The 19,347-nt window shown below is 41.5% G+C and overlaps 3 protein-coding genes across 3 annotated transcripts; 1 reads left to right on the plus strand and 2 right to left on the minus strand.

The window, feature by feature from the left end:
• Positions 1-421: 421 nt before the first annotated feature.
• Positions 422-19,197, minus strand: LOC132600551 (uncharacterized). Its single transcript, XM_060313784.1, has 4 exons — positions 18,802-19,197; positions 15,876-16,011; positions 15,405-15,559; positions 422-747 (listed from the first exon to the last, which is right to left on the minus strand). The coding sequence occupies exons 1-4, from the start codon at positions 19,156-19,158 to the stop codon at positions 679-681; spliced, it is 717 nt and encodes a 238-aa protein (XP_060169767.1). The 5' UTR covers positions 19,159-19,197; the 3' UTR covers positions 422-678.
• LOC132600550 (uncharacterized) lies at positions 2,448-6,510 on the minus strand. The gene is made up of 2 exons (XM_060313783.1): positions 4,572-6,510; positions 2,448-2,996 (listed from the first exon to the last, which is right to left on the minus strand). Exon 1 carries the CDS (start codon positions 5,925-5,927, stop codon positions 5,073-5,075), a length of 855 nt encoding a protein of 284 aa, XP_060169766.1. The 5' UTR covers positions 5,928-6,510; the 3' UTR covers positions 2,448-2,996; positions 4,572-5,072.
• On the plus strand, positions 9,116-12,100 carry LOC132599682 (uncharacterized). The gene is made up of 2 exons (XM_060312963.1): positions 9,116-10,471; positions 12,047-12,100. The coding sequence occupies exon 1, from the start codon at positions 9,116-9,118 to the stop codon at positions 9,968-9,970; it is 855 nt and encodes a 284-aa protein (XP_060168946.1). The 3' UTR covers positions 9,971-10,471; positions 12,047-12,100.
• Positions 19,198-19,347: the final 150 nt, after the last annotated feature.

The raw sequence follows: 19,347 nt of genomic DNA on the forward strand, positions 1-19,347 counted from the left end.
CAATAATTGCGGTGTTTGAGCCAGCTTGTGTCTACCTCTTCAATAGGTGCTTGGTACTTTGGACTTCTCACCCATGCGAGAGCCAGGATTTCATACAAGGGGATTAAAAAATATCACACTTGGATTTAAACCTACGACCTAAAACAATTTTTGCACCTCTTTGCCACGTCACTAGAATTTTCCCGTGTGTCAAGGGCATTGAACATCTTTTATATAACCAAAAGAACTAGTTTTTACTCTATTTGCGCAGTATAACTTTCCAGCTAGAGGGATTAACTAGTTCCCCCTGCTTCCCATCACATAAGGAAAAGCAAAAAAGAAAATGTCTCATGACCAAAGATTTTCAGCAGAATTGGCAGGTGCTAGTGGGTCATTTTTTCTACAAGACCTACTTCACAAGAGAGCAAAGGGGGAGATGGGAAACAGGACAAAGTACATAGATTAATGTCAAGAAGGTCCATAGTTCACCTTTAAATTTGTATTTGTAGACATCTTTGCTTCACTTGTCAGGTAAACAATCAACATAAAACTGTGCATACCATGGGCCAGATAGACCGGAATCTGACTATACAAGTCGCGGTAGTTCAAACAATGAGCAAAGAGTGCATGCTATATGCTTTGAATAACCAACTGCCTAGTTGGCAGTAAGAATACTGGTGATAAAAATAGATCTTGAACCTAAATTTTGTTCTGTGCCACAATGCTTTCCAACAGTGAATCACAAGCATCTTCAAGCAGATCTAGTACCTGTGAGCAAGTGTTGGAGTTGAGCATTAGATACATGTCGCTGGCAGGAAGCATCAACCACAAGATTAATCGCTAACAAAAGCAAACTATGACTAACCCTAGTAAATAGTGTCGACGCATAATATACAAACAGTACCAGCAAAACACCATCATATTAAATTAATAATAAGGTCAGCACCCACAAGTGTGGCCTATTGGTCAATTAAGTGCTTTGAGAACTAATGAGGTCCCAGGTTTAAATCTCAGCGGAGGCAAAATACTAGGTGCTTCTTCCTATCAGTCCAAGCCTTGGTGGGTAGAGTTATCAGGTACCTGTGTTGGTGTAAGGTAGGAGGTACCCGGTGGAATTAGCCGCACTGTGTTGGTGGGAGGTAACAGGTCCCGTGGAATTAGTTGAGGTGCGGCGCAATACAAACAACAACATACCCAGTGATAATAATATGGTCTTTTTAAGAGCTTCAGAAATGTCCACTTGTAGAAACTCTTGTCACTGCAAGAGAGTTTTCCTATCTGTGGACATCATTTAACAGAAAAGAAAAGACAATTTGTGCTTGGCTTATTGAGAAGACCTTGAGAAAGTACAAGTGTATCCAAATTTCCATTTGGTTGCCTAAGCTTTCCCGAGAAATCCTTTTCGTGCACCATCTGAAACATGAATTTCTAGATTTTCTTCTAGATATAAAGTCCTGGTAACAACATTCGAGTTCTTAGCGAGATCTCCAAAATGCCTCCTTGATTGGATTTTCCTAATCAAATAATTCAAAATGATCCTTGTCGATAGCCTACAAATTTTTGGACTATTTTGTCCTATGTTCTTTCTTGAAGATACCTATAAAAGGTCTAAGGCTGAGAAAATGGAATGAAAAGACAAGCATCAGGACTCATATGTAGGACTATTTCATAAGACATGTAGGTTCTACAACGAACAAAAAGAGGCCTTTAGATTTAAAATCATGTGGGTGGAGCAGGGGCGGAGCTACACACACCCAAGGGTGGTCAGATGAACACCCTCCGTCGGAAAAAAATTCCGGGTATATAGGCAAAATTTAATACGCCCAAATTACACCTTTGATATCAGGAGTAAGCGGTCATTGTCAAATATAGAACCCAACAAGGTTGGGGTTGAATCCCACAGAGAATACAATGAAGAAATATACTTGATAAGTGTAACACCCGACTATTAGTCTATATTTCAAGGGGAAAGGAAATATAATAAGAGTTTGATTGTTATTTGTTCATTAAAAACTGGGAATGGTTATACGATGTAAACAATTGGGAAATGGGACTAAGGTTGTGGTTCCAATGGAAAGTAATGCGATTGAGTATCAATTCAACTTATTTATATGCCTAGGTGCATTAAGCCAAGGGTTACGCGATTCTTGCCAAAAGTTTTCCAACCAAATCAGCAAATTTCATCCTAGGCTTTTCCAAGCCCTAGAATGTTTTATAAGAGAACACCCATGTAGTCTCAACTAGCTTTCCTATTCCTAGCTCAAGCTATTAGATGGATTTAATGACCCACATTGTTGCTATTAACTCTTTTCCTAACCTCTACTTTCTTTTCCAAGCAAAGTAATGGTATTAAGGCACAAGTAATGTTGTACACCATCACAAGACATTAATGCTTGAAGAGTTAATAGAAAACACCACTAGCATATAAATGTAGTATGAATATGAAACCCAATCACATAACTAACACATTTGATCCCACAGCCTTAGCTGAAAGATTAGCTACTAATATTCATTAAAGGTAAAGCAATCAAGTAAAATGTATTCATAAATCTTACAAAAGTATTGGATGGAGAAGATGACAAAAGCCAAAGAAATCTCTTAAATGCTTCACCAACCAACAATAAATGAGCTCCACAAGAGTCTATGCTAAAAACTGCAGAATAATCTCATCCAAAACCCTAGAAAATCTATTTATAGCATGTCCAAAACGGAAACAATTTCCAGACTAAAATGGCCCTGCGCATTTGGTGCGGATCGCAGATGGTGTCGCATGTGCAACATGCGAGTGGCAGATTGCATCACATCCTCGCAGGTGTCGCGTCTTCAATCATCTGTTGAGCAACATCTGCGACACCAGATGCGATTCGCATGTGCCACCTGCGACTCGTATGTGGTGTCTTCTTTGGCCATCTCTGTCAACAGATGCTGCACCACCTGCGACTCGCATGTAGTACTTGCGATTCGCAGGTGATGCCCTGGTTCAGTTCTGCTTCAAGTTGCTTCCGGCACATGTTATTCTACAAATTGACACAAAAACACGAGAAACGACATCAAAAGTATTTACAAAAGACTAAGTAGTTGGCGTCGAATGAGCTGTAATTTCACGACTCATCAACACCCCCACACTTATTCTTTTGCTTGTCCTCAAGCATTTAAAACAGAACTACAATATATGCCAATTGCTAGGTACTACAATGATGATCGTGATCAGTCAAAACATAATAATTCAAAATACGAGTTTCCCTCCCTCCTGTTGCGAGGCATGGTGCCTTTCCTCAAAAGGCGAGCATTAATCAACTGCAGCACTTGATGACACAATGTTATTCTATCTTTAAAAGAAACGACTTGAAATGAAGTGTCAAGAAGTAATTCTTTCGTTGAGCCTAGTAATCCACATGCCCTCACAAAAGACCAAAGAAAGTCCCACACACACATATTCACGAATAGCAACTGGGACAAAAGACGAATAAGGAGAGAACAACTCACACTCAGAAAAGAAAATGTACAAGTACAAAAAATGTGATGCCATAAGCTTGCCCTTTAAGTATTTCTCCACTAATGTAAACACACTTTGTTCAAAATCAATTAGGACTTGCGGGTCATAGTTAAGGTTCGGGGTTAAGGTGGGGTGAAATTTGGGTAAGAGTGACTTGACGTCTCCCTAAGCATTTTCGAACACGCTTCCTTCACCTAATCCGTCCCTTCTTCAGCATTTAAGCCAATTCGTGCCTCCTTTTGCCAATATCGTTATTTCTTCTCTAGTTTCCCCATTTATTCCTTACGTCACAACCATTATTCACACCCTTGCGTTTACTGCTAAACATACAATTTATATGTACCTATACACACCTTTCTCTATACAAATATCTACATATACTTTTTTTTTTTGCCAGCTACCACCCCCAAACTTAAGCGCTTTAGCCTATTGTAGCGTATTCGATTTGCTTAGGGAGATAGGGTGCCAAAAGGTGGGTAAACAAGGGCAAAAGGAATGAGGCCTGTCACAAGGTTGTAATGAAAGAAAAGAAAAGCAAAGTTACGACTCAAAAATGGGTTAACTAGGATATCAATGCAATGGGTAGGAATTTTTAGGAGAGCCTAATATCCTTTTTCAAACAAGTGTAGTTTAGTATTTCGCCTTGAGATACTTTCCGGGCAAGTTCTGGATCACAATTTTGCACAAGACTAGGACAATAACCTTTCACACACATGACACATGGATTACTTTGCTATCTTCTTCTCAACCCATCATTCTAGGCTTGCAAAATATTTGTGTGTCACCAAATGAGTCATGTTAGTGTTGCTCCTCCCCTCTGAGTACATACGCAAGAATTTTGAGGGAGGGGTGTTATCAAAATACGAAACAAGAAAAAATTTATAAACCGATCAACCATCACTATTATACTTGGCAATGACACACTACAAGTGCACAAACTTAAACATGAGCTATCCTAAAACAATAAAAACAAACATATGACCTATCCTACAACAATAAAAACAAACATATGCAGCGTGAGCTGTCCCACCCCCAACAAAAGGAATATGCAGTGTCCCCAATGCATCAAATGTAGTACAAGGGATGAGTAACTCACGATGGACGCATCAGGCGTCCGATGGTGTCTGATCAGCAGGGAGGACCTCCAACGGAGGTACTATCAATGGGAGCGGTGCAATATCATCCTCCAGCCCGGGTGTCAATATCTCAGGCCCCACAGACGGGGGCAATCGTGTGTCAGCTGGAGGAGCGGTGGATGAACTGGCCTCACCCGCCCTCGGGGGTCGAGAGGCCCCTCTGGATTTCCCGCTCACCTCTAGGGATTGCTGCATGGCCACGTATGTGTCAATCTCAGCCTCAGCGATACCAGCAGCCCGGGCGGAAGTACGTGCCTCCTCAACAGCTGGGTCAACCTCCAGCTCGTCGTCAAACTCTTCCTCACTTTCTTCCTCCCCAGCTGGCTCCTCCACCCCTTTTCCCGAAGGCATGGCAGGCGCTGTGGGCCCAGTGGAGAATAAGGAGGCACCGAATGGTAGAATGGGTGCACTGAGCTCAATATCGGGGACTTTCAATACTCGAATGTCCTCCTTGACCTTAGCTAGGTCCGCCAGAATGGCAGGAAGGCCGCCCGCACTGCCCCCTCAATCTGCTCCAACCGACGATCAATGTGGCGAACATGCTCCTTAATTTTGTCCTGCTCTTTCCTAATATCTGTGATCGCCTGAGTGTAGGGTGCCATTGCTGCCTCAATCGCCTCTTTCACAAAATCGGGAAGCCTCTCAACCAACCAATTAACTTTAGCATCTGCTGCCCGGAGCACTCGCATACCCTCGATAGACACTCCACGAGCTGCTGTGGTGGATGGTGGAACAGGGGCAGCGGGAACTGTAGTGGAAGAACTCGGAGGGTCAGCCCCCGGAGCTTGAGGGGCAGTGCTAGGAGCTGTCTCCGCATCATCAGTGGCCAAGTCTTCGGGCTCAAGAATATGAGCATCAAGTGTTGTCCCCGAAGCTCTTGGCTCTGAGCTCACCCGCTTTCGCTTTCTAGTCCCCGGTTCTAACATGGTGTAATTGATTGTTTGTTCAACCTGTAACATTCTGTCCACCCGGGGAATATCGCGCACCTTTTTTCGGAGACATAATTCAGTGATCAAACAAGGAAAAGGGAGCGATGTGCCTTTTTGAGTGGACTTAGTCTTGATCTCGTCTCGGATTATCACCCCCACGTCGACGAGGTACCCGAACATGAGTGATGCGATGAGAATACACTTTGTAATGGGTATGTCAGTGTTATGCTTGGAAGGAATCACCCGCGATGATATTAGGGATAGCCAAAACTTGGCTTCGCGGTTGAAAGTGTTCTTCTCAATCGAGACAGATAGATCCAGCCATGGTGGAGTCCCTGAGGCAATCACTGAAGCAACCCACTCTCGGTGTTCCTCCGGGTTTTCCATCTTCAGAACTCACCGGAGGCCAACCTTCAACAGGGTCTGTTTCGCTACGTTGCTCATATAAGATAGATGTTATGGTATCGGCAGCACAATCAATCTCTTTTCCCCGAACTGGAACCCAACACAAGTGCTCCATGTTTTTCTTTGGTTGGCGGCGCGACCTCTTCGCATTCAATGTGGCTGCATAGAATTCCATTACCAAGGCCGGGCAGTATTCAGCAGGCTGCATGAAATAGGTCCATCTCAAGGCCTCAAGCTTGCGAATGATGCCCGGACATTGGTCGTGCAGCCCCTGTAGAGTGACTCTTTTCTACAATGAGGCCCCGGACTGGATTCCCATCGGGCTTAATTGTATTCCAAGCCTTATACAGTTCCCTGGATCCGGGCACGGTGAACCGTTGCTCCATTGCTTCCCTTCGTTGACCTCTGGTGACGGCATCCTCGGGCTCAGGGGAGGAAGCCCCATGTGTCCCCTCTTCAGACTGGGGGACGGGATCAGCCGGTGCCTTTTCTTTTCTTCTAGAGGTGGAGGTTTGTCGTGTTACTCGTTTTCCTCCACCTTGAGCTTGATTTGATCGAACCATCCTGCACACATACAAAAATATATCCATTATTTATGGTGTTCGTTTAGCAACAATAAAGAGGTATATATAAGAAAAGAATACAAAAACAAAGCATTGAAGGGTGGCACCACCTGCGAAACACAACATGCGAGTCGCATGTGTGACTCGCAGGTAGTGTTGCCGATGACACTTGCTTACTAGTTCTTCACTATCAACACCTGCTGCAGCAGGTGCGATTCGCATGTCAAACATGCGAATCGCAGATACTGCTCGCAGGTGAGTCACTTGAATTTTTTTTTTAACACGCAACACAGATGCACACACACAAGAACATATTTACGTAACTTTTTCCCTTAAGAGCGTTGTCACCCCGTCTATCATTGGGAAAAGCTATTCAATTACTCACTTCTATGTTCAATGGTTGTCCCTCACAAAAGACAATGACACTTTGTGACTCAGAAGGCATCACGGGTCCTATTTTACAGGTAATGTGCCATGGGTACTCAAGAATTCCCCATTTTGGCGAATGATCATATTTCCACAACATCCAAACACTCAAAGGGTCGTTTAGGCATTTAATCACATGAGTTGTGAGCGTGCATCAACTAGCAGTTCTTACAACAAATGGGTACTCAAGAATTCCCCAGTCGCTATCTAATTCAGCATGAACAACCACTTCCTAGAAGGACTACACAAGCATGGGCACTCAATAATTCCTCATTGTTCATCAATTTCTAACAACCCACATAACACATAAGATAAATCTACCCAACTAACTAAATACAACAAGTGGTATGGCATGATAATGACATGGAATTGAGCAATTAGTAGATACCACCTAATGTAAAGAAGAGAAAAATCGATATACCTTGAGAGTTGATGAAAGTAGGAAACCTTAAAAGCCTTTGTTTTTAGGGGAAAAAGAAGTAAAGCACCAGTTAGGGTTTGGAGATATGATTGGAATGCAATGGAATTATGGGGTGATATAGGAGGAAAGAAGGAGAAGGGGGAGTGAAGATTTTCATCAGTTACATTCTTTTATTTAAAAGAAAACTGAATCGCGCCGGGTCGACCCGCGATTTTCACTTACCTGCACAACATGCGACTCGCAGATGATGTCGCATGTGTAACATGCGAGTCGCATGCTGTGCCATTCCATCGCAGATGCTGACAGAGAGTTCGGCTTCATGGGCTGCATTGTGGCATCACCTGCGATTCGCAGGTGCAATCGCGGGTACGACATGCGAATCACAGGTTGTGCAGCATGTCATGCCAATTGGCGTTTTTCAAAATCTTCTTCTTTGTGCACACACTTTATTCCTACACACATCAAAAAAGTAAAAACAACAATACATGAAAATAAAACTTGGGTAGCCTCCTAAAAAGCGCTTGATTTTACGTCGCAGCACGACGTTGATACCGGTTCAGCCCTTTCATGGCTCATTGAGGAGGAAGACCTCGATAATCTTTGCTTCATTCTGAGATCCCAAGTAATGTTTCACCCTTTGCCCATTCACCTTGATTTTATTACCACTCGGGCAAACAAGTTCAGTTGCTCCAGATGGGAACACTTGTGTGATTTCAAACGGGCCGGACCATTTGGATTTCAACTTTCCGGGAAACAACCGGAGCCTGGAGTTGAACAACAATACGTGATCCCCGATGCTGATCTCTCTTTGCAAGATCTTCTTGTCATGGAAGTGTTTCATGCGGGCCTTGTAGAGTGAAGAACTCGCATATGCTTTAAGTCGAAATTCATCGAGCTCGTTAATCTGCTCCAACCTCAAGTTTGAGGCATCACCCCACTCTACATTCAACTTTTTCAAGGCCCACAATGCCTGATGTTCGAGTTCCACCGGAAGATGACAAGCTTTTCCAAACACCAATTGATATGGAGACATGCCAATTGGGGTCTTGTAGGATGTTCGGTATACCCATAAAGCATCATCCAATTTCTTTGACCAATCAGTCTGGTTAGCATTCACTGTTTTGGAAAGTATGCTCTTAATCTGTCTATTTGAAACCTCAACTTGGCCACTTGTTTGGGGATGATACGGGGTGACAACTTTATGCAGTACCCATGGCACATTACCTGTAAAATAGGACCCGTGATGCCTTCTGAGTCACAAAGTGTCATTGTCTTTTGTGAGGGACAACCATTGAACATAGAAGTGAGTAATATAGCTTTTCCCAATGATAGACGGGGTGACAACGCTCTTGAGGGAAAAAGTTACGTAAATATGTTCTTGTGTGTGTGCATCTGTGTTGCGTGTTAAAAAAAAAAAATTCAAGTGACTCACCTGCGAGCAGTATCTGCGATTCGCATGTTTGACATGCGAATCGCACCTGCTGCAGCAGGTGTTGATAGTGAAGAACTAGTAAGCAAGTGTCATCCGCAACACTACCTGCGAGTCACACATGCGACTCGCATGTTGTGTTTCGCAGGTGGTGCCACCCTTCAATGCTTTGTTTTTGTATTCTTTTCTTATATATACCTCTTTATTGTTGCTAAACGAACACCATAAATAATGGATATATTTTTGTATGTGTGCAGGATGGTTCGATCAAATCAAGCTCAAGGTGGAGGAAAACGAGTAACACGACAAACCTCCACCTCTAGAAGAAAAGATGGAAAACCCGGAGGAACACCGAGAGTGGGTTGCTTCAGTGATTGCCTCAGGGACTCCACCATGGCTGGATCTATCTGTCTCGATTGAGAAGAACACTTTCAACCGCGAAGCCAAGTTTTGGCTATCCCTAATATCATCGCGGGTGATTCCTTCCAAGCATAACACTGACATACCCATTACAAAGTGTATTCTCATCGCATCACTCATGTTCGGGTACCTCGTCGACGTGGGGGTGATAATCCGAGACGAGATCAAGACTAAGTCCACTCAAAAAGGCACATCGCTCCCTTTTCCTTGTTTGATCACTGAATTATGTCTCCGAAAAAAGGTGCGCGATATTCCCCGGGTGGACAGAATGTTACAGGTTGAACAAACAATCAATTACACCATGTTAGAACCGGGGACTAGAAAGCGAAAGCGGGTGAGCTCAGAGCCAAGAGCTTCGGGGACAACACTTGATGCTCATATTCTTGAGCCCGAAGACTTGGCCACTGATGATGCGGAGACAGCTCCTAGCACTGCCCCTCAAGCTCCGGGGGCTGACCCTCCGAGTTCTTCCACTACAGTTCCCGCTGCCCCTGTTCCACCATCCACCACAGCAGCTCGTGGAGTGTCTATCGAGGGTATGCGAGTGCTCCGGGCAGCAGATGCTAAAGTTAATTGGTTGGTTGAGAGGCTTCCCGATTTTGTGAAAGAGGCGATTGAGGCAGCAATGGCACCCTACACTCAGGCGATCACAGATATTAGGAAAGAGCAGGACAAAATTAAGGAGCATGTTCGCCACATTGATCGTCGGTTGGAGCAGATTGAGGGGGCAGTGCGGGCGGCCTTCCTGCCATTCTGGCGGACCTAGCTAAGGTCAAGGAGGACATTCGAGTATTGAAAGTCCCCGATATTGAGCTCAGTGCACCCATTCTACCATTCGGTGCCTCCTTATTCTCCACTGGGCCCACAGCGCCTGCCATGCCTTCGGGAAAAGGGGTGGAGGAGCCAGCTGGGGAGGAAGAAAGTGAGGAAGAGTTTGACGACGAGCTGGAGGTTGACCCAGCTGTTGAGGAGGCACGTACTTCCGCCCGGGCTGCTGGTATCGCTGAGGCTGAGATTGACACATACGTGGCCATGCAGCAATCCCTAGAGGTGAGCGGGAAATCCAGAGGGGCCTCTCGACCCCCGAGGGCGGGTGAGGCCAGTTCATCCACCGCTCCTCCAGCTGACACACGATTGCCCCCGTCTGTGGGGCCTGAGATATTGACACCCGGGCTGGAGGATGATATTGCACCGCTCCCATTGATAGTACCTCCGTTGGAGGTCCTCCCTGCTGATCAGACACCATCGGACGCCTGATGCGTCCATCGTGAGTTACTCATCCCTTGTACTACATTTGATGCATTGGGGACACTGCATATTCCTTTTGTTGGGGGTGGGACAGCTCACGCTGCATATGTTTGTTTTTATTGTTGTAGGATAGGTCATATGTTTGTTTTTATTGTTTTAGGATAGCTCATGTTTAAGTTTGTGCACTTGTAGTGTGTCATTGCCAAGTATAATAGTGATGGTTGATCGGTTTATAAATTTTTTCTTGTTTCGTATTTTGATAACACCCCTCCCTCAAAATTCTTGCGTATGTACTCAGAGGGGAGGAGCAACACTAACATGACTCATTTGGTGACACACAAATATTTTGCAAGCCTAGAATGATGGGTTGAGAAGAAGATAGCAAAGTAATCCATGTGTCATGTGTGTGAAAGGTTATTGTCCTAGTCTTGTGCAAAATTGTGATCCAGAACTTGCCCGGAAAGTATCTCAAGGCGAAATACTAAACTACACTTGTTTGAAAAAGGATATTAGGCTCTCCTAAAAATTCCTACCCATTGCATTGATATCCTAGTTAACCCATTTTTGAGTCGTAACTTTGCTTTTCTTTTCTTTCATTACAACCTTGTGACAGGCCTCATTCCTTTTGCCCTTGTTTACCCACCTTTTGGCACCCTATCTCCCTAAGCAAATCGAATACGCTACAATAGGCTAAAGCGCTTAAGTTTGGGGGTGGTAGCTGGCAAAAAAAAAAAGTATATGTAGATATTTGTATAGAGAAAGGTGTGTATAGGTACATATAAATTGTATGTTTAGCAGTAAACGCAAGGGTGTGAATAATGGTTGTGACGTAAGGAATAAATGGGGAAACTAGAGAAGAAATAACGATATTGGCAAAAGGAGGCACGAATTGGCTTAAATGCTGAAGAAGGGACGGATTAGGTGAAGGAAGCGTGTTCGAAAATGCTTAGGGAGACGTCAAGTCACTCTTACCCAAATTTCACCCCACCTTAACCCCGAACCTTAACTATGACCCGCAAGTCCTAATTGATTTTGAACAAAGTGTGTTTACATTAGTGGAGAAATACTTAAAGGGCAAGCTTATGGCACCACATTTTTTGTACTTGTACATTTTCTTTTCTGAGTGTGAGTTGTTCTCTCCTTATTCGTCTTTTGTCCCAGTTGCTATTCGTGAATATGTGTGTGTGGGACTTTCTTTGGTCTTTTGTGAGGGCATGTGGATTACTAGGCTCAACGAAAGAATTACTTCTTGACACTTCATTTCAAGTCGTTTCTTTTAAAGATAGAATAACATTGTGTCATCAAGTGCTGCAGTTGATTAATGCTCGCCTTTTGAGGAAAGGCACCATGCCTCGCAACAGGAGGGAGGGAAACTCGTATTTTGAATTATTATGTTTTGACTGATCACGATCATCATTGTAGTACCTAGCAATTGGCATATATTGTAGTTCTGTTTTAAATGCTTGAGGACAAGCAAAAGAATAAGTGTGGGGGTGTTGATGAGTCGTGAAATTACAGCTCATTCGACGCCAACTACTTAGTCTTTTGTAAATACTTTTGATGTCGTTTCTCGTGTTTTTGTGTCAATTTGTAGAATAACATGTGCCGGAAGCAACTTGAAGCAGAACTGAACCAGGGCATCACCTGCGACTCGCACGTACTACATGCGAGTCGCAGGTGGTGCAGCATCTGTTGATAGAGATGGCCAAAGAAGACACCACATGCGACACCACATACGAGTCGCAGGTGGCACATGCGAATCGCATCTGGTGTCGCAGATGTTGCTCAACAGATGATTGAAGACGCGACACCTGCGAGGATGTGATGCAATCTGCCACTCGCATGTTGCACATGCGACACCATCTGCGATCCGCACCAAATGCGCAGGGCCATTTTAGTCTGGAAATTGTTTCCGTTTTGGACATGCTATAAATAGATTTTCTAGGGTTTTGGATGAGATTATTCTGCAGTTTTTAGCATAGACTCTTGTGGAGCTCATTTATTGTTGGTTGGTGAAGCATTTAAGAGATTTCTTTGGCTTTTGTCATCTTCTCCATCCAACACTTTTGTAAGATTTATGAATACATTTTACTTGATTGCTTTACCTTTAATGAATATTAGTAGCTAATCTTTCAGCTAAGGCTGTGGGATCAAATGTGTTAGTTATGTGATTGGGTTTCATATTCATACTACATTTATATGCTAGTGGTGTTTTCTATTAACTCTTCAAGCATTAATGTCTTGTGATGGTGTACAACATTACTTGTGCCTTAATACCATTACTTTGCTTGGAAAAGAAAGTAGAGGTTAGGAAAAGAGTTAATAGCAACAATGTGGGTCATTAAATCCATCTAATAGCTTGAGCTAGGAATAGGAAAGCTAGTTGAGGCTACATGGGTGTTCTCTTATAAAACATTCTAGGGCTTGGAAAAGCCTAGGATGAAATTTGCTGATTTGGTTGGAAAACTTTTGGCAAGAATCGCGTAACCCTTGGCTTAATGCACCTAGGCATATAAATAAGTTGAATTGATACCTAATCGCATTACTTTCCATTGGAACCACAACCTTAGTCCCATTTACCAATTGTTTACATCGTATAACCATTCCCAGTTTTTAATGAACAAACAACAATCAAACTCTTATTATATTTCCTTTCCCCTTGAAATATAGACTAATAGTCAGGTGTTACACTTATCAAGTATATTTCTTCATTGTATTCTCTGTGGGATTCGACCCCAACCTTGTTGGGTTCTATATTTGACAACGACCGCTTACTCCTGATATCAAAGGTGTAATTTGGGGCATATACTAACTATTGAACACCCTTGACAAAGAAGAGAGAGATAGCCCAGCAGCTAAGGGTGTTCAAATCTTACTTAGAGGTGTGGGTTCGCGCCTTGGCTCCTACAATTTGCTTTATTTTTTTTATTTTTTTTTCCTGTTTAGAATTTAGTGTTTGACTTTGCTCGGGCAAAGGTCAGTCTTGCACCTTCAAATTATTCATGCGCTGCTTTTTTTTTCCTCACCCATCCCCTGGCCTAAAAGTATGAACATCCTTAATAAAAATCCTGGTTCCGCCACTGGGGTGGAGTCCCGAGGGGTTTGCTGACATGGTTTACGGTTGGTGGAACTCGTTTGTAGATAGGGGATTCCTGATAATGTGTTGGCTAGGACGCTGAAGCTACTAAATTAAAATTGAGGAGTGAAAGACGTTTGATATGATTTTGCTGAAGTTAGAAAAGAAAAGGAGTATTTGAAGTTGAAGTTGAAAAAGGGTATTTGGAATCCTTCAGATGCCCTGAGAAAAAGAGAACATGCTGAATAAAATAATGGCTTTCGTAATGTGAGCAAAGGGATTTATCAGACTGAGAAATGGCAGAGAAACCTGATGCTGTTACGGAACTACAAGAAGCGGAAAAGCTGGAAGAGATATCCTGGAGATAAAAGTCTATTATCTTGTGGCTGAAGTCTACTGACAAAAATTCTTCTAAAAGATGGCAAACATGCATAGCCAGCATAATCTAATAGAGATATAAAAATTTGTTATGAAATCAAACTAAAAGAACAACAATATTGAAAGAAGTGTAAGACCATTGAGAGGGATATAACTTTCTTGATTTCTTTCGTGCAAACATAACATAAGTTCCAACGTCTCAGTTTGTAAGCCTTCCATTGGGCGGTGCAAAGTTCACATGGAACAGGGTGGATAAATCAAGGTCAAAATCAGGATTTGACACATTCCTGGTTTCTACTAATTAGGAGATGGTGCCGAACATGGTTCAAGTACCTTTACTCAAACTTGCTTCAGACTATTTACCATCTTGCTAGACTCTACCAAAGTGAGAAGAAGACAGATTCCTTTCACATTTTTTGAACATGATTCCTTTCACGTTTTTTGAACATGTAATTGAATGAGGGGCTCTGGAGGTAGAAAGTCACAGTGGTGAGGCAGTTATCAAGTCATTTGACTCATTCTGTCTAGCAAGGAACCGAAGCTCTTGAAGGGAATGGAACAAGGAGGTGTTGCGGAGGCTTGAGGTTAGGACAAGGGAGTTAATGAATGACTTCAGGGAGATTGAGGGACTGGAAAGGGTTAGGGCTATGTTGCTCGAACTCTTCAAAATGCCTTCGGCTGCGTGTCGGATACTCCAAAAGTAGTACATTTGTTGGAGGATCCGACACGGATGTGGCAATATTTTTTAAGAGTCCGAGCAACATAGGGTTAGTGAGTTAGAAGAATGGGAAAATGAGAAGGTAAGAAGTGAAGGGAGAGTTAGATATGAGGGCTATAACTCAAGTGACCATTCCTTGTTTTTTGTTCTCCGTGCCGCCTAAGTTATTAGGATGAAAGGAAATATGAGGTGAGAAACTGGATAAGTTTCTATTGAATTGGGCTTTAATGCATGTAAAGATAAGTACAGCGGCTATGCTGTGCACCTTTCAATGGCACTAGTTTTGCAAGAGTAGTCTTCTACCATAAGAAAAGGACAGCAGGCTATATGATAGATAACATATAAACTAAGCATAGTAAGTCACTGGCTCATAATTTCGGAAAACACATAAATTAGAGTTTTTTTCTTCATTCTCCTAAAGTGTTGAGGACAAACTCAATGATCTATCTTGTTTATTATCCACTCTTTCCATGAAAATGTGATTAACAACAGTGTATAAGAGCTCTGGGTCTTTAAAAACATTATGCTGCTGTATTTTCTGAGGTATAACTTGGCATAGTCTTATTAACTTCCTAATTCAAACCAATTGAACATAATCTTTTGTGTTATAACTATGAAAATGCTCCAACATTAAAGTTTACAAAATAAGTACTGTGAGATTCTCCTCTATAGCTAGAAGCAAGAAGCCTTCTGCCATCTAAAATGTGAAAATCATCCAGCTTTTGGGTTATTTCTCATGTCGTAACAAGATAGATGGGTTATGAGATTATCACACATTACCTTCTCAAAACCTTGAGCTCCACCATAGTAAGGGTCTGGAACTTCAGTTTCATCATGCTTCTTACAATAGGAACACATCAAGCGAACCTTTTCAGCTGCATCAGCTGGCAATGGCTCTCTATGGATCCACCTCTCCAGAGCCCCAAGTATATCAGCTGTGAGTTAAAAAAAACAAATCAGTTCTTGATACAGTACATATGTACAAGATAGGCCCAAATATAAGGCACCCAAGGTGTGGCCTAGTGATCAATGAAGTGGATTAAGAACCATGAGGTCTCGGGTTCAAAAACAAGTGGAGGCAAAACTACAAGGTACTTTTTTCGTATTTGTCCAAGCCTTGGTCCGTGGAATTAGTCCAGGTACAAGCAAGTTGACCCGACACCACGGTTATTAAAAAAAAGAACCCAATAAGAAAGAAGAGCTAGAAACCCACAACCCAGAATTTGACAAAGGGGCTGTGCAAAAACCCACCTTTGTTTTGCTCATCCATAGCAAGAATGAGATCAAAATCTTTGAAATCAGAAGGCCTAATCGGCCTAGATATAGAAGTTATCGCAACTCCACGCCTTTTAGCAGCAGCCCTCATTCTTGGGTCAGCATCATTCCCCTTTAAGACAATCAAAAACAAACAGCAAACATAATCAACTCCAAGAAATGCCAAAACCATAAAAAGTTACAAATTTTTCAGACACCAAGTGGATGTACCTCATGATAATTGATAGTACCCGCAGAATCAATCTTAAACTACAAATTTTATTGACACCCGAGTGGAAATACCTCACGGTAATCAATATTACCAGCAGAATCAATCTTAAATTACAAATATTACAGACACCCAAGTAGAAATACCTCAAGATAATTAACAGTACCAGCAGAATCATTCTTGAATCACAAATCTTACAGACACCCTAGTGGAAAAACCTCAACAACAACAACATACCCAGTAAAATCCCACAAGTGGGGTCTGGGGAGGGTAGAGTGTACGTAGACCTTACCCCTGCCTTGGAGAGGTTGTTTCCGATAAACCCTCGGCTCAGGATAAAGCAAAAATAAAACAGGTTAAAAAGGAAAAAGGAACAGAAACTACAGCAAAACAGTACGCTAAGCAAATAACACAAGACAGTGGATAGTAACAGAAATCAAAGGATTAAAAACTACATGAGAAATACTACGACTACTAGTAAGGAAAGAAAAGTGAGGCAATGCTCTATCACCTACTAACCTTCTATCCTAATCCGTGTTCTCCACAACCTCCTATCTAAGGTCATGTCCTCGGTAAGCTGTAACTGCGCCATGCCCTGTCTAATCACTTCTCCCCAATATTTCTTCGGTCTACCTCTACCTCTCCTAAAGCCATCCATAGTCAACCTGTCACACCTCCACACTAGGACATCCGCACATCTCTTCATATGCCCGAACCATCTAAGCCTCGCTTCCCGCATCTTGTCCTCCATCAAGGCCACTCCCACTTTGTCCTGGATATCTTCACTTCTAATCCTATCTCTACTAGTATGCCCACACATCCACCGTAGCATCCTCATGATAGTTAATAGTACAAGCGGAATCAATCTCAAATTACAAAATTTACACACCCAAGTGGAAATACCTCATGATAATTAGTAATAGTGATAGCAGAATCATTTACAGACACCCAAGTGGAAATACTTCATAATAATCAGTAGTACTATCAGAATCAAACTTAAAAATTACAAATTTAGCGACACCCAAGTGGAAGTACCTCATGATAATCCATACTACCGCCAGAATCAATCTTAAATTACAAATTTTACAAACACCAAGTGGAAATACCTCATGATAATTAATAATACTAGCAAAATCAATCCAAAACCATAAAAAGAAACAAATTTAACAGACACCCAAGTAGAAATACCTCATGATAACTAATAGTACCAGCAGAATCATTCCAAAACCATAAAAAGTACCAATTTTTACATGCATCCAAGTAGAAATACCTCAAGATAATTAATAATGCCAACGGAATCAATCTCAAATTACAATTTACAGACAACAACAACATACTCAGTGCAATCCCACAAGTGGGGTCTGGAGAGGGTAGAGTGTACAGACCTTACCTCTACCTTGGGAGGTAGAGAGGTTGTTTCCGGAAGACCCCCGGCTCAAGAAAAAGACATGAGAAAATGGTTCAGATAAGAATTGACGAAAGTAAGGAAGCCATGGCAAAATACTATAGATAAGAATTATGAAAAAAAGTAGCAGTAACTGCAGCAAACTAATACAATACACGAAGTACAAGAGACAGCATATAATAACAAGTAATCGAAGGGCAGAAAACTACAAAGATAATATTATGCCTACTAGTGGAAATACCTCATGATAATTAGTAATAGTGATAGCAGAATCATTTACAGACACCTTCAATACCATAAAAAATTACAAATTTTACAGACACCCAAGTGAAAATACATCATGAAAATTAATAATACTAGCAAAATCATTCCAAAACCATAAAAAATCACAAATTTTAGAGACACCCAAGTGAAAATTACCTCATGATGATCAATACTACCAGCATAATCAATCTTAAAATACAATTATTACAGACACCCAAGTGGAAATATGTCATGATAATCAATACTACCAGCAGAATCAATCATAAACTACAAATTTTACAGACACCAAAGTGGAAATACCTCATGATAATCAGCACTACCAGCATAATCAACCTCAGATTACAACTTTTACAAACACCCAAGTGGAAATACCTCATGATGGTAAATAGCTATGTTGCTCGGACTCTCCAAAAAAGCTGCCACACCGTGTCGGATCCTCCGAAAATGCTACTTTTGGAAGATCCGACATGCACTTGGCGGCATTTTGAGTCTGATCAACATAGATTAATAGTACCAGCAGAATCAATCTTATAATGGTACAAATTTACAGACACCCAAGTGGAAATACCTCAAGATAATAAATAGTACCAGCAGAATCATTCCAAAACCATAAAAAGTTCCAATTTTTACATACACCCTAGTGAAAATACCTCATGATAATCAATAATACCAGCAGAATCATTCCAAAACCATACAAAAATACAAATTTTACAGACACCCAAGTGGAAATATCTCATGATAATCAATAGTACCAGGCCAGATCATTCCAAATCCATAAAAAAATACAAATTTTACAGACACCTACCTCATGATAATTAGTAATAGTTCCAGCAGAATCAACTCCAAGAAATTCCAAAAACCATAAAAAGTTACAATTTTTACAAACACCCAAGTGGAAATACCTCAAGATAATCAATCTTGAGACTTAAATTACAAATTTTATAGACATCCAAGTGGAAATACCTCATGATAATCAATCTTAAGACTTAAATTTACAATTTTTACAGACACCAAAGTGAAAATACCTCATGATAATTAATAGTACCAGCAGAATCAATCTTAAACTTAGAATCAAGACCCTTTTTCTTAACCAAATCTGTAAAAACACCTTCAGCAGCAGGACTTCTACATATATTACCAAGACAAACAAAGAGAACAGAAAATGGTTTTGTATTTTGGTCTGTTGTTGATGCCATTGAAGCTTTAATTATTCCTCTTTTATGACTTTCTTTTAGATGAAATGTGTATTTATTAGAAGGAATGTGAATATTGAGAAATGGGAGTTTGAGAGAGTGATGAGTAGCATAATTAGAGTGATGGCAGTTTGGTAATTTTGAAGTAGTTGGAATTGTGAGTGTACTATTGAGTAAGGACCTCATCATTCAACTCCAATGGTGGTTACTCCAATGGTGGTTGGTTCTGGTTAGGCATGAAAAAGCTAAAGATATTAAAGAAATGAGAAAATACTTAAAAGAGTAAATTTAAACATGTGTGAAATTCTATTTTTAATGTGTCATTTAGATATTGAATTTTAATATATTTAGTTACGGATAGTACCTAGTGATTATTGA

The sequence above is a fragment of the Lycium barbarum genome, chromosome 6 (assembly GCF_019175385.1).
Source record: "Lycium barbarum isolate Lr01 chromosome 6, ASM1917538v2, whole genome shotgun sequence".
Lineage (NCBI taxonomy): Eukaryota > Viridiplantae > Streptophyta > Magnoliopsida > Solanales > Solanaceae > Lycium > Lycium barbarum.